At 42.3% G+C, this 16,188-nt stretch overlaps 1 protein-coding gene across 5 annotated transcripts in view; it reads right to left on the minus strand.

Annotated features, from left to right (window-relative positions):
• The window catches only part of grin2aa (glutamate receptor, ionotropic, N-methyl D-aspartate 2A, a), a 136,467-nt gene extending 120,279 nt beyond the window's left edge, over window positions 1-16,188 (minus strand). The window contains exons 1-3 of one of the 5 annotated variants that reach the window (XM_046415933.1): window positions 15,832-16,153; window positions 14,669-14,780; window positions 5,724-6,227 (exon numbers count right to left, since the gene is read on the minus strand). In XM_046415933.1, coding sequence (XP_046271889.1) covers window positions 5,724-6,224 — 501 coding nt within the window. In that variant the 5' untranslated portion in view covers window positions 6,225-6,227; window positions 14,669-14,780; window positions 15,832-16,153. Of the gene's footprint in view, window positions 1-5,723; window positions 6,228-14,668; window positions 14,781-14,956; window positions 15,207-15,831 lie in introns of those variants that run through there. The other 4 variants (XM_046415929.1, XM_046415932.1, XM_046415934.1 and 1 more) reach the window with 4 other exon arrangements.

Below are 16,188 nucleotides of genomic sequence, written 5' to 3' on the forward strand. Positions count from 1 at the left end.
TGACTGTGTGTGTGTGTGAGTGAAATTATACTGCCTGAGGGAGACAACATCAGGGATGGATGAATAATGTCCTTTGATCACAATAACACACACACACACAACACACAAATGTTTGTATCTACTACATTAATGTTGGCAGTTACATCGGGTGTGTGTGCTTATTTGGCGTATATATAAAAAGAAAAAAATTAGAATTTTAGTCATGAGACACTAGCCGCCATGACAGATGCAGTGAGACACGTACACACACATAGACTCAAATGCAGAGTGCTAAGTGCTAGAGTTTATCAATATGTGTGATTAGAAAACACTGTCCATCGACAAGTCTCACTGCCACTGATCAATAAATTACATAAATACACTTGGGGCATGTGTACACTGTATGTGTGTGCATCATTGTTTAACTAGTTAAATGGAAACATTGAGTAACAGTAGGTGACACAGGGTTTCCCTTTTTATCTCCATGGAGTCCAGTCTGTCAGTCGACTTCCTATAACAAATCACCCTTAAATCAACATATCTTTCTTCAACATGATAACTGTTAGCTTTACCGCTCACAGAAATCACTACCACAGATTCCCTGTCAATTACAACAGTTTTTTTTAATCCCAAGAACATGATAGTATGCCTCTCATTCACCCATCGGTGGGCGTGTACTGGCCTGACCATCATCAGGTCATCGGGGTTCAATGTGATGTGGACAGGAGAAGACAGTGATTGAACGCAAACCCTGGAAAGGGCAACACAACACAAAACATGAACATAAGCACAACGACAGAATGAATTTTGAAATGAAATGCAAAGTCAGTTCATTTTGGGATTTGGGAACACCTTTCTCTTGTCACCATTTGGCGAGGGAGCCCAGCGCAGTTAAATAAAAACGCTACCTCTGTTTTCTTTCAAAACCAGTGAAGAAAGTCAAACTGAATCTTGTATGCAACATAATTTAGCTTTATGGGTTGAAAAGGTGTTATGTCAAGTGTGTTCAGGTGAGGGTTGCTATAGTCACAACCGGGCCCAGTACGAGTGAAGTGTAACTCAGTGTATACACCCTTTATTATTCATAGAGTACGAAGTTCAGGATATTTTCTTTTACTTATTGCATTTGTCAGGTAAAGCATCTCTGTAGTATTTTACATAGCTCTTTGGGACTCATTCCCAAACACAAACCAGTGTCTGTTTGGCAGTAAATTCTCACAACAAATTACAAGTGACAAATAACAAAAATTTGATTGTTCCAAATGTATCAAGAAAATCAAATTTCACTGATTTTGTAATTGGAAAAAACAAAAAACTGTGTAATTGATTAGGTGAAGTGAAGTGAACAGGGAGTCTCGTGCCTGCGCTCCACTGAGTATAATAAATGTATATGTCATTATTTATTCATTGATTTTAATTTGTTTGCATTACTGAATAATTAATTAATTAATTAATGCACGTGCATACAAATAAATGAAGTAAAAATATTGTGTTTGTGTGTGTGTCCATTATAGTACTGTGCAGGAATAAACATGCACAATATTTTCTGACTTGTTTTATTCAGGAGAAAAGTGTTTGCTTTGTCTTCATGAAGTACAACAGAAAGAGACATCTCCCAAGGCTGCTGTTAGCACATCTGGTGTACACAGACCATAATTTAATTCACAAGACGTGCTCTAAAAAAAAAAAAAAAGAAAGAAAGAAAGAAAGAAAGATAAAGAAAACAGACGCAGCAGCAGAAGACCTCAGACAAGTCAGACTGGACGTGTGAATGGGCAGCTCTGAGTTAGAGCAGACACTACAAATGACTTAAGAAATACAAAGTGAACAGCGTTCGTGACCAACATGATCCAGTTGCTATTATTGACCATTGAGCAAGTCGATAACCATTTAGCACGAGAATTACATGGAGCTAATCAACACGCCAGGCCAGACATCCACCCACACAATTACATCAGGAATGAGAAGACACAAGCCACACAGGACAGAAAGGAGAGAACTTAGGCAACCAAATCACAAAAAACACACAAGAGTGTGTAAAGTGTAAAAAGCAAAAAAACTCAGCAATAAAAACAAAATAATACAAACTGATTTTTTTTTTGTTGGCAAAAACACAGTTTTAAGGAGCTGCTAGGGTGGCACCTTCAAGCTGAATTGCTGAAAACGCAGCAAGGGAAGACATTTCTTTCCTTAATCAATAATGTATTCTTTTCAATACAGGCAAGTGATGCATTATTCAACAAAGGCTGAGAGATGTATGGAAGGGACTGACACAGGGAGATACTGCAACATTTATCTAATTAACAAGCAGGAAAGAAAGACGAGAGAGAGAAGGATGGAGATACGGGCAGAGGGACAGCACAAGGAGAAAGAATAAAAGCAGAAAAGAAAGGAAAGACAAGCATAAATAGTGTCTTTTTTTAATGGGGAAGCTCTCAGATGGTGAATTCTCTGGGGTTTGATGTGGAAATGGCTTTGACTGGAAGTCATCAGCACCAAGAGATTTAGCCTCCAAGTGACGGCAAAGGAAACACACACACGCGCGCACACACAGGAAAAGTACACTGTACGCACAGAGGCATTAAAGCATATATACGCAGGGAAATTTCACACATATCTATGCACACACAAGCACGCGGGTGTAATCGTGAATAGACAAACACAGTGAGGGTCTTACAAGGCGTAATCATTGCAGGCGAGCTTTTCCTCATATTTCACATGAGGATTAGAGAAAATCTGCATGGAACAAGGCGGCAGAAAGACTGCTACTTACATTTCAGAGGGTAACCATAAAACCTTAACCTACAGAGGGTGAGGAGTTATATAAACTTTAAGGAGGGTAAGAGACTATGTAAACCCTACAAAGAGCAGATACAGCCGAGGACACACTAGAAGAATTCTGATCCCTGTTTGGAAACAGTGCAGCGCTCGCTCAACCGTTATGGCTGCTGTGCTTGCATGTGTGCATGTGGTTGGGGGAGGCGGCTATCACACACTTAACACCATCACGACCATCATGCTGCTGACTCTGAATGCTGTGATACCAGGACCTCTAATTCTGCAGTTTAACATGTATACACAGAAAAAACTCTTTTAAGAGACCGAGGGAGATAAGGTGGACTATGTAATCGCTTAAGGTGTATTTACAAAAAAATATTTTACCTAAATAGGCTTAAAAAAATAGGGAAATATCAACTGATCAAATTATTATTCAAAAATGATTCAGGAATAACTGAGAATAGGTAAAATCATTAAGCAAACAAATAAGCCAAATATCTGCTGAGTCTACCTTCGATGCTCTCTTCTGTTACATCTTTTAAAAAAAACCAAAAAAAACGCATTGTGTATTGTTTACTGCTAGCTGGGGCAAAAAGAGCAATTTGAAGACATTACGCTGGTCTTTGGGAAATAATCAAAGGCATTATTTAATAGTATAAATACTGAATTGACAGCGTTTGGACTGTTCTGACTTCACTTTCACATCTCGACCAAATCTACAGCTTGGATTCCTTATTAGATGTATGAGATTTTATGTGATATTATTAGAAAATGAACTTAAAATTAAAGTAAACCAACTATGATAATCCTCTAATGTGTCCTCGGATACACAGTACATTAACTGTTCCCACGTGAAAACACTGCATTCCCAAAATGTCCAGAAGAAGTACTGACTATGATGAGGAACCTCGCACATGGCTAAGTGGCTCTAATAATGTCCCAAGGGGATACAAAGGGAGATGAAAAAGCTTTAACATTATACCATACAAGAGCGTGGATGAGCTCTATTGCAGTGGACAGTACACAACTTCACATGGCGTGGAGGAGCGTGTGAGGTTGAATCTACTACAGATAAATAAGATGGGAAGAAAGAGGGAAAATAAAAGAAAAAAAAGTCAAAGAAGGAGAAGACGAAGTGGTGGGTCGAGCACTTTAAAGTGGATTATTTTCCCCTCATCTATTTCTTCAGAGGAAACACTCCTGCTGTCAAGGAGCTGAATCGCTGCTGTTTCAATGACACTCGCTGACAGGGGACATGAAGTGTGTGTGTGTGTGTGTGTGTGTGTGTGTGTGTGTGTGCACTGCTGCTGCTCAAATAGGTGGTGTGTGGCAGGTGCCAATCAGTACATTCTGTAATTCCCCTCTACTGAGCCTCGCCTCTGGTCAAGCTGAGGGATTATCCCTTACCCCTTCATTTCTCTGCTTCCCCTCTCCACCTCCTCTATTTCAACACTCAACCACTCCCCTCCCTCTTCACAAGAGGCACCACATGTAGCATTAGGGATCAATGAATCATTACCTCAATAACTTTGAGGACATTTGTATATTTACTGTAAACAAACAAGATTGTAGCCGAGAGGTTCTGCAGCCTAATCGACCTCTATACTTCTTGTTTTATTGTGGGCCACAGGGTCGGATTTGGTGGGAGATCTTCTGGACCACCAGAGAGACAGATTGCTTTACGGCATGAAATAGAAACAAGTATGCTATTCTTTCAGTGTGAATGGAGCTAGCTTTCTTGCACTGGGGCATCTTGAAGAAAAAGAGAGGTTGATAGAAAAATCAATTCTCTTTGGGAAAGTGAAAGAAAAATCAGACACACAGAAGCGGCACGAGGTTGTGGGAAAAAAGCTAGAAAAGTGTGGTAATAATATCTGGCTATAACAATACCATTGCACAATACCATTTGTTTACAAGTTACTTTATCTGTCAATATTTTTGACATTTCTTTTTTTTATTTATCCTTCATTTGGTCCCATTGTGATACAAGATCTCTTTTTCCAGGGAGTCCTGGTCAGTGACAATGTCACACTGGTGTTTCAAAAACACTATGTATAGCATCTTTAAGGACAGACTGGCTAATACACTGTCTGGTAAGCCTGCTTTGATCTTCAGGGCAAGTAACAGAGATAAGAATATCCCCATTGAGAATCTGATGAATCCCAGGGGCTAAGCAGTGCCTCAAGAATCCCCAGTATCGTGTGCTGTTCATCTATTCCTTTTCATGGTTCAAAGTGATTGGCAGGCGGGGACATCGCCTATTCAAATGTAAGAGCCAATCAGGACTCTGGCACCTCGTCTGAGGGAATCCTGCACCATGAATGGAGACTTCCAACATTACAGCTCACTGTGCCGCACACACACTCACTGTTATCCAAACTGTTAAAATACCCACTCCTTTTATATTTCCTCACCCATTCCTATTTCCTCCTTTCTGTTCTCTACCTGCTTTTAAAATACTCTCTTCTTCCACCCATTTCTCCAGCGCTTCCCTGCAGATACTTACCTCATCATCTTTCCACTTTTACCTCCTCCGTCTTATCTCTTCCCACCAATGCTAGCCTCGTTTCTCTCTAGACTTTCTTCTCTCTTCCTTCTCAGACACAAGCTACACTGATATATGAGCTAAGTGGCAAGGCTTCCCTGCAGTCTGTTAGTGTGATAAGATATTATTACCATTTTACAGGCTTACGACAGCCCCAACAGTCGAATATGTAAAAGTCGTCAGGTGAGTGTACACTTGCTTTTCTCAGTTTGACAAAGATGTAAAGTCAGATCTTTGGGGAAACCACTCCCCACCCAAGCAATCACACAATCACTCAATCATCAACACAACCATTCAGTCTACCTCATACCACATCCGGCTTTGCACAACTCCATCCAATCATCAACAACATACAGGTCATCAAACATTCTTCCAGCAATCACCCACATATCCAGGATCCGCCACACATACTGCTCCATACCTTATCAGCCATGATCATGGACGACCCCCCATGGATGCCCAGGATGGGTATGAGCGTCTGCGAGGAAATAAAATCCAAAATCTGGGCAATGGCCTCCTGGTCAGTGCCATCCCCAAACACCACGCCATGGATCTTGGTCCCGGACATCAGGTCACACATGTGGGTGATGATGCTTTTCGGGTCGGTCTCGTTGACCAGCAGTGTGACCACGTTGACGTCGATGGGGTCCTCCTTGCTCCACAGCGCCCGGATGTCCCGGTCTGAGATGTAACGCGTGCGTCCAAGGATCACCGCAATGTTCAGGACCGGCACTTTTTCTGAGACGCCAGCAGTTCGCTGCTTTTGAGCTGCCACAGGTTCTGCAATCAGGTTCACCGTCACCAGGAGAGCCAGGGACAGCAGCACAATATTACCACCAGTGCTACAGCTGCAACAGCTGCTCCTTCTACTCCTCCTCTTACTCCTTTTGCTGCTGAGGGACATTCTGCCAAACCACTTCATCCCCTGCATGGAAAGAGGATGGGGGGAAAATAGATGGGGACAGATCAAAAAGTGTGAAGGAAATGAGAGACAGAAATGTGAAAGATGGCAGAGAGGAAAAGACAGAGGAGATAAATTGTTAATGCACAGTCCTTTAAGCCCACACAGTCAGGTTGAATCTTTCTTTATTATTCCACTTCTTCTCAGTAACATTATTGAACACATAAACCTTGTGGGGAGGGAGATGGCCTTGAGAGGAAGTTGGGGAGGGGTGAGAGAAAGAGAAAATGACAAACAAGTTTATACTTGATGGTCACGACTGCCAGGATCAGATGATTTCGGAGCAAGGCTCGCTGCTCGGAAGGGGCAGGCAGACATTTTGCGTGCGTAATATCTAAACACTCAACTTGCTGCATAGATGCACAACTCATAACACAGCCGTTGTATTGTACTGAACATTCATCTATCTTCTATATACTTCCTGACAGCTGGTTGATTTAGTCGCTCCATTATTTGCAAGATAGTGATATTATGTGAAATTAAGAGACTGACATAACGGTGAATAGTTTAAAGAGTTGAAGTGTCTGTCCTATACAGTACTGGGAAAAGGGTTCTACTACTTTAGTTAAAACTGAAATATTTCAACAACTATTGGATGGCTTGCTATGAAATTTTGCACAGATTTTCATGGTGCCTAGAGGATTATTATTATTTTTTTAAACATCTCAACTATTGGATAGATGATTATGAAAATCGGTACAGACATTCTTGTCTTCCTAAAGATTTATTTTAATTATAATTACTTTTGATGACCCCTTGACTTTTCCAGCCATTGTCATACTGATATACTGATGTCGGCGATTTATGGTATGAACTGACATGTACAAATGTCAGTCTCAGCCATCAAGAAACTCTGATGTGAACAGCGAATAAAACAAAAGACAAAATAAACGCAGCGTTTCATAATGTCAGTTACAAATGCTCCATGACGCTGATGTTGGTTTAAGCATTTCTTCACCTGGATTTATTAGATTCTTATATAAATGATTCAATCCACAAAGTGGTGACACAGCGGTCAGACACACACAGATCATGTTGTATGCCAGAGGTAAGTGAGAGACAAATTACATAAGCCCGAAAAGAAGAGACTAATATCAACCAGCGAGTGCTATAAATAGCTTCGGATGCCACTGCGGGCCTCAGATCGTGGTGCAGAGGGTTGGAGGGGGATTTCCTCAGTTGAAACAAGTGTTTTTATGTTTGACAGTGCGCTTGCGTACATGACTGTGTTAACATGTGAATATGAGACAGTGATAAAGTCAGTGCTAAGAAGGTGGCAGCTGTTACTCTGCACCAACCAGAGGAGAGAAACACACACAAATCATGACATACACCAGCCTTCTCCCTACAGAGATGACACTCAGTGGACCTCCTTGGATATCCAGTGCTCAGAGAGCATAAAACTTTGAGAGTGTGTGTGTGTGTGTGTGTGTGTAGGTTTATCATAATGTGTAAGACATACGAGCAGGTGTGCTAAACAGCAGAGGGTGAGCAAAATCAGAGGGGCATGAAACATATGGTCACATAATGTGTCCATGTGCACTGTTGACGATTTATGGATTCACTGACAGGACCACTTGTCTTTGCGTCGTTGCAGAGCCTGGTGGTGCATGATTGATTCACAGGTGCTGTCGTGTATCGGGCCACTGTTAAAACCAGTACAGATTTAAGCAGTGAGGTCGTAAGATCACAAGGAGCTTGTCACATTTACGAAATGTTCACGAGCGACGAAGCAGAGCTGTGACAAGACATGCGCATGTTGCCAACCAGTGTCTTCTCATAAGCAACGTGCACAACAGTAGTAACCACTGACATGGTTTCTTTACTTCCTGCAGCTTTGTCTCTTCTTTAACAAAATATCTAAAAAAATATATTAAAAGCTTTATATCAAATTTTCTGGAAAGTTATCTGGATGCAAGTAAAGAACTCTACATTTTTTCAACTGCTTCTTTAGATTATTTTTTGTAGCCTAGGATTTGTCACACCTTGTGACTCTGTAATGAAATTGAGACTGTGGTGGAAGGCTCTATTGAAAGCTGAATAATGCATGTGGTCTCACTGTGTCATCCTGTGTGTTTTAAAACAAGCAGAGGACTGCTTGCCCCCTACCCACCCACCCAACTGAGCATAAACACTGTTACAGCAGACCTAAGGATGAATCATCCAAATCTTAGTCCATTCGAGACACCAAATGCCAAATGGATTCCAAGTGTCTCTGTCAAGAAGTCACCATCCTCCTTCACCCAAAAGCAGCAGTATTACTTAATCACTTAATTCTACAGGACTGATGTTTATTTCTCAGTGGAATTTATCTTAATAATATAATCCTGTATAAAGGCATCGACATCATTACACATACAATATTTCATAGTGTAAGTGATGTGAGAGACTTCTTCTCTCATGTCTTGCTCAAGAGCACTCAGGTAGGAAGGGAAGGAAGGAGGATTTAAACTCGAGCTTTCCATTTGGAGGACTGTCTTCATAATTACCGGGCCAATCTGCTGCTGCTGCTGTTGCTGCTATAGTCATTTTATATATTACATTTCACTATTAATATCACAGTATCAGCTGGACCATCAAGCTGTTAAAATGCTTTTCATCAGCAGTCTTCAGCAGTTACAGGACAGTTATGAAGCCCACACAGTCTGGAAAATCTGAGCAGAGCAGCTGAATAAGACAGTTACATAAATGCTTCCATATGTACTGTACACATACTGTACATAAAGGGATTGAGGGATGTGTTTCTTTCTACATGCTACAAGCTAATAGACCATTCCAGGACATGCAGTAGGCTCCATAGGTAGCCACACTAATGGTGAAAGGCAAAACCAGAATTACAAAACAATCAAACTGGTACCAGTTTGGAGTGTTATGATATTTATAGTGACTGCTCATTGTTGACAAGATTATCTTTGGGATCCAATGGGTGGTATGGAAATCTGACTAACAAAAGAGTCTTTCTCTCTCTTCCCTTGTCTCAAGTGTGCAGCATCACAGGAGGCTTTTAGGGAGAGAAAATGAACAGAGGAGGAGAAAAACAGGCAGAAGTAAAGGCAATAGAGAGAAAAAAGTAGTTCACTGCGAAAGAGAGAGAGAGAGACAGAGAGGATCTCCAGCCAAATCGGATTGGGGCAGTTTGTCGTCACAAAAAGGCTACCGTTTCTTGGCACCACAACAGTTAATGATGTTTGGCAGGCAGATCCATACTACTGGCTATTGTTCACACAAACACACACACACATACACACAGGGACTCATAATTCTTACCTCACTGCGCCAGGCACAAGCCATAAATACTCTGTGCATGTACGTATTCATATAAAATCTGAAATCACTTTCTCCATGAATAAGAAACTGATACATTATAAGGTTCTTTTTCCTTTTCAGAAAATCAGAAACTCTCTTTCACACACACGCAGTGCAATCTCTCTATTGCTATAACATTCCCACACAGCTTCACCGGCACTAAGCACACGTTTCTGATCCACACACAACTAGCTTTCACACGCATCAATAATTCAGCTGCATTATCTTTACATGATGATTAATATGATTACATTTACCGCTGCGGTCACATTCGTTCTTCCTTCTATCTTCTTAAATGGCATTAAAATTAGATTAACATACTGAACACACTCTATGGATATGATTTATTTACAGGGTTGGGACCCAGAATGGTTGATACCAGGGATGATAAGTGTATGTTTTACTATGCCACGGCCCAGAGGACGCATGTGTATACATAGTTGCTGGTTTGTGGAAGACTACCCTTAATATTGCATGTTATTTTTCCCCCGTTCCGCATTGGTTCCTTCATAATTCTACATTCATTCATCATCGCCTATTCATCTGCTCACTTGTCTCTCCATCCTTCCCTTCTTCTTTCATACTTCCACATTTCCACCACATTCTCCCCCACTGAGCCGGCTGAAGCAAGATATTGTACAAACTCCATGTTCCTCCATGGTCTCTCAGAACGTCTATCTCCGAGGTTTTCAGACCTTAACCACCTTGTGTATTCAATCTCATCTCACTCTTCTTTCTCACCATTTTGGTCCACGTAATATCAAAGTTTAGCTAATGCAAATGTTCAGGACTGTTTTGTGAAAACGCTGAAGAGGGTTCAACAAGACAGCATATGTTGTCTTGCAATTAGCTGATATTGGATAGCTGCAACACAACATTATGCTTGCCTATAGACTTGAATGCGGTTGTTTTTAATCGACTGAAGGAGAGACTGGCTGAATACAAAACCCAATCACCCTACAGCACATCATGACGAGGCTGTGGCCCACACTAAGCCGATATTTTAAAAGCCATTTCTAAAACTTTGTGTTGTGGTCTTGGAGTGAGTTTTATGTTAAGCACCTGCCCTCATTGCACGTTACACCCAGTTGAAAACTCTTTAAGTGGAAACATGTTGGTCTATCCAGGACTTAATGAAGGATTTTTAATAATTATTATCAGAGTGCCTCAGATCGCTTTCAGAATGACAACCATATGGGTCACGTTCTCAGCTGTTTTTCATCTGCCTCCTCATACAGCAGAGGAATTATTTCCTCAAACTACATCTGTCTCTCTGCCCTTTTCTTTCAGTGACACAAAAGCATAGAGAGAGAGAACTGGACAAAGGTCCCAGACCTGATTCAAACCGGAGATGTTGAGAACCCTGTCCTCCAACCTTGAGCATATTCAATAGGCTCAAGCCTCTTCCTTCCTTCTCTGGTTTTAGGTCGTCACACTCTTCCTGCCCCTCCTCTACTGTCCTATTGCTGTATGTCTGCCCAGTTATGCAGAGGCTAATTCTGCAATAACTCAATTCTAAAATAACTCAGCTTTGTTTCATTACATTTCCCCTCTCTGCCACCATTCTCCTTCTGTCTAGTTTCATTCCACGGCTTCTGTATCCTTCCCTCCTTCTCTATTTCAAGAATTTCACTCTAAAATGAGATTCTGCCATTTGAAGAAAACCGACTCCAGGAAAAAGAAATTGTATGAATGCAAATATGCTGTTGAAGTTAGGAACTGTCTACATGCCTCTGCATACAAAGTAACAACAATGCTTTTAAACAGCATTACACAGTTTTGTGCTGCTCTTGTCTTTTTTTCTGTGTTGTTTTTGTTGTTGTTGTTGTATTCTTTTTAATTCCCAAAATTTCGCAACTGAAACTTTTTGCGTGCTCTGTTTTCAAGACCTGTATCTCATCAGTCTTTCTGGAGAAAATCATCCACTTATAACACTGATATTGATATTCAGAACGAGCTGCAGCAGACACCTTGGCTGAACAAACGAGGAAAAGAGCGGCACCTACGGAAACACCGCATCAGCATCATAAAGAGCCAGGAATGACGTCACAGGAGCACCCACGCTGTCTGACTGACGGTCGGTCTATTGGAGCTTCTGCACAGCAAAATCGGTTTACCACACAGACAGTAAATGAACTGTATGATGTGTTTGGTGGCTCATCAGGCAGGGAGGTTCTAACAAAATATACTGTCAAGATTTACTACGGAATGTGAAGGATCTGGTGTTTTTGGAGCATATTCGGGAAACTAAAAGCCTGACATCTCAAAACGTGCTGCTTCGGGTTTTGACCATACTTTTCAAAAACTTTGTTGGAGTGCCACAAACTGTTCTCCATCACTTCAGACATTCTTCTCCTTTGTCAGCAGATTCGTCTATCTGTTTTCTCCCAGCCATTCCCTCATTCAGTCTCTCCCTCTCTCTGTCTCTTCTTGCTCTCTCTCTCCCAGGCCCCAGCCATCTGCTCTGTGTGCCCTGACGTGTGCATGAGCACCCACGAGAAGCCCAGTGGAAGTAATCGTCTGTTACCACTCAGGCTTCAACATGTTGTCTGCCCGCTGCACATACCTCTTTAGCTCCCTACAAACCCACTGTGTGTGTGTGTGTGTGTGTGTGTGTGAGTGTGAGAGAGAGAGAGAGAGACAAAGAAAGACCATTACTGTTCTCTTATATAATGGATATGAACAGTGTTTCTCCCCCATGCTCTCTCTCTCTCTCTCTCTGCACCTGATGCCCAACACACACACCTCCATGCTTCACTGTACTGCTGCAACAATTAGTCAATTAATCGATTAAGTCATTGATCTAAAGAAAATTAGCGGCCAACTACACTGATAATCGATTAATAGTTTCAGTCATTTTTCAAGCAAAAGAGTCATAGCTGCACCCAGCGTCTTCAGTGTAAGGATTTGCTGCGTTTCTCTGCCATTTATGACAGTAAAAGAAGAGTCTTTGGATTTTGAATTTGCTGGTTGGACAAAAGAAGCAATTTGAAAATGTCACCTTTTCACATCACGACCTTTTATAGATTAACCAGCTAGGCTGCTAATCGTGAAAATAACGGGCAGATGGATCGAAAACAAAAATAAGTGTTACCTGCAGCCCTGCTCTGCTGGAAGATTAGACTCTACGTTAAAGTATGTCTACGAGCTCATTTATTTTCAGTTCCTTTAGTGCTAATTGCATCAGTCAGTTTCTCCTTCATTAGCATGCAGTCGGCCAATTTTAGACCCTTGTCCCTCTTTCTCTTTACTGCCATGACGTGCGAATACATTTACATTGCCAAACTATGGAAGGAAATCTGCGGATAAAGAAAAACAAAGTGATGGTGGTTAATAAAACACACACATATTATATGTCTATATTCACGGTGGTTAGATTGAGGTCGGCAGGTTATTTCTTTTCTGTCCATCTTGCTTTGCGGCCTCGAGTCCTGCAGCATTTCTGTCCTCGCCCAACAGGCAAAGAAGTCTTTTCCCTGAAGACACCTCTGAAGGCCAGAGCCAGAGGTGATTTCAGATTTTGCTCAGCCATGAACAATGCTGATGAATTTGAAACACGGCAGCGCTGCTTTGCGGGTAGCAGTCTGTTCCATACTTGACAGGTGACTTGAGTTTAACCCTTAACATGTTTTTTTAGAAGAGGTATCCTCTGACTGGACTGCAGAGATGAGTTCTGCTCACAATGTCTTCATCTATATGTAAAGGTATACTAAAAACCAGTCACATATATCTCTTTCTCTCTCTCACACACACACACACACAGATCATCTTGCTGATTTTCTTTCCACACCCTTCTCTCATGCCTGTGCTACTGTTGTATAATTGACAATAATGAATGCAACATTACTTAAAAAACAGCCATTTATCTTTCTAAAATACACACACACACACAACTGCTGAATGGAAAAAGCAGGAAACCATAAAGTAGAAAGGTTATAATTTACAGTGAGGCCTCAATCTTCATGTGTGGGTTAATACATTATTTCCTTTTGCTGTCATAAAAATATGGATTGCCCCTCCATGGGCTGCAGCTGGCACCTTTACAGAGAGAGAGAGAAGGGGAGGGGGGGGGGGGCTTCTCTGTGATAGAACTGCGCTTCAACAACGTGACTGAATCCCGAGAACAGGGGATAGGGAGAGGGGGGTTAGAGGAGATGTAAATTCACTTGGATCCCCCCCATTAAGTTCAATGGAACGAACATAATACAAGTGCGACCCCTACTGGTACAACGTCGGCTTGCTTCTTCCACTCTTGGCCGAGAATCTCTACACGCTTAAAGCTTTTTTGTTATTATTATTATATATTAAGACAAAGCCCGTGTGCACTTTCTGTCACGTTTCTGAAGGTGGCAGAGACGCAAGACACTGAACATGTCATTTTGACATAGGAAATAAGCGTCACGGTGTGAGACACCTCTCTCATCTAAGGCTGACTATTCGTCCTGGTGTGGGATGAAGAAGAGCCGGAAGTTGTGCCAACCCGCTGCTCGACCAAGAAAAAACACGCAATATGTTATCCAGTCTCTGATTTAAATAATCAGAAAGCACATCTGTCTTTTAATTTGCGTTAAACTCGTGTTCTTCTGGTAGCCTGCAATAGTTCATATAAAGAGGGGATGTTGGGTGCGTGTGACCAACTACCAAATGGGCGCACGTTTCCCTCAATCTCACCTGTGCAGACAGTTTACGGGTGTATGGCAAACCGATAAACTGTGCTGAGCTTATTTTGGCCGGCTGAGAGATGCTGTATACAGATGCGCTCCGCTCCGCTCACTGCGCCAGTGCTATGGATTATGAGGAAATTCACATATTTGACGTAAGAATGAGAGAGAATTGATTTTTTTTGTCGCTGCTTTTCGTCTTATCCTGCCTGCCCGGCGTCGTTTAAATCCCATTTGGTCGTGTTTTAGGGACAGCTGTGGTGTGGGTGTCGCACTTTGGCTAAGGGACGCCTGTGGGTAAAACCCGCACGGCGCCCGCTGATTTAGAAGGAGTGAGAGGGAAGGGGTGGCAGAGACAGAGACGGTGCGCGATCATCACAACCCAAATTCACAGGGGAAAAAAAAAAATAAAATAACAGAACACAGAAAAGTACTCACAGCATCTCCCTTCCACAGAGCTCCAAAACAGTGGTGTGAGATGACATTGCAACAGTCCCCTCTCTCCTCTGAGAAACCATGCAGCCCGTGATGGTGATCACACTCACAAACACTGCACAACACGAGAAAGAAAAAAAAAAAGAAATCACAAAAATCTCTGGCGATGAATTATTCCCACCGTGTCCTTAAAAAAACTGAATGAAATCCCCGGGTTCAGCACTTCACAAGCGCGCAGCTGCGAATAAAATCACTGTTGTTGTAATCCAATTTCATTGTGTGTGCGCCTACCGCTGCTGCTTCTCCACTGCAATCTCTGCTGGCCCCGCGCATTGTGGGGGGCTCAAACCTGCCTCTGTGTGATTAGAGCTCCCGGTATCCCGTTATTCCTGTCCCGGGTGAGTGGAGGAAGAGGCAGGTGAGCAGCCGCCGGACGCACACGCACATTGACTACTACATTAGAGACTCCGGCAGCCCAAACCGTGCATGGGACCCGCTCGCAATGACTCTCTTTCCTTCTCTCTCAAGTCGTGCACGTATATGTGTATGCGTGAGAGAGAGAGAGAGACTGCTGTATGTGCACGCGTGCGTGTGATTTCGCGTTTTGTCTGTGTATGCCTGCGCGCTTCTGCAGAGGCAGGGGCAGCTGGATAGATAGACGGACAGATCGGTCCGTCGGTCCCCCCCTCTCTCCCTCTCTCCCTCTCTCTCTCTGCGCTAAAGCTCCTTCAGGAAGTAGCTCAGTCCAAGAGACACTAGTGCAGGCAGAGTTGTGGTAAATCACAAATGATTCAGACAACATTTATTTTATTTTATTTTTTGCCCTCCTCCATTCTTCTTTTTGTCTAGAATAACCCTCTGTCTGCCAAAAAAACGTCACCCTCCATTCATGCCTTTTGGGAGCACAACAACAGAGCAGATAGGAGTGGGAAATAACTACACCAAGCAGTGGTGCAAAGAAAAAACACCATTTTACAAAAAGGCTGATTTGACATCTACTGCTGAGTTAAAACACAAAAGCGGGCGCAGACACAAACAACTTCCATGCAGTCTAATAAGCATACACGTGCAAAAATCCGATCAGCTTCACAATGTTTTGTCAAGCTAATTGAAATCCAGCTGACTGCTCGATGTTCGATGTTGATATGTTGAATACAATGTTTTACCTGTGACTTTCCACATCAGTTTTCTGCGTTGTTGCCTGTAGAAGTTTTCGCCAAATAATCGAGCGTCAAAGTTAGAAAAGTTTGCACTGCTGCTCGGGTGGAGTAGCGGGTTTACCTGGACTGTTTCCGACCTGGAAACAGAGGACGCACACCTTTAGTTCCTGCTCTGAAATGCTCCGTGAACAGGCTTTACTCTTGCGCCATCCTGCTGACATTTTATGTCTTTGTTTCAGTTCGAGGACCAGAGTGTATCTTTGCTGGGTTCTCCGGTATTGTCCAGCTTACTGTAGGCTAAAGGTGAGAGAGACAGATTTTAAAGGAGCTCTCAAAACTGATGCATAAATCCTGAGGGAGTCC

Source organism: Scatophagus argus, chromosome 16 (assembly GCF_020382885.2).
Source record: "Scatophagus argus isolate fScaArg1 chromosome 16, fScaArg1.pri, whole genome shotgun sequence".
Lineage (NCBI taxonomy): Eukaryota > Metazoa > Chordata > Actinopteri > Scatophagidae > Scatophagus > Scatophagus argus.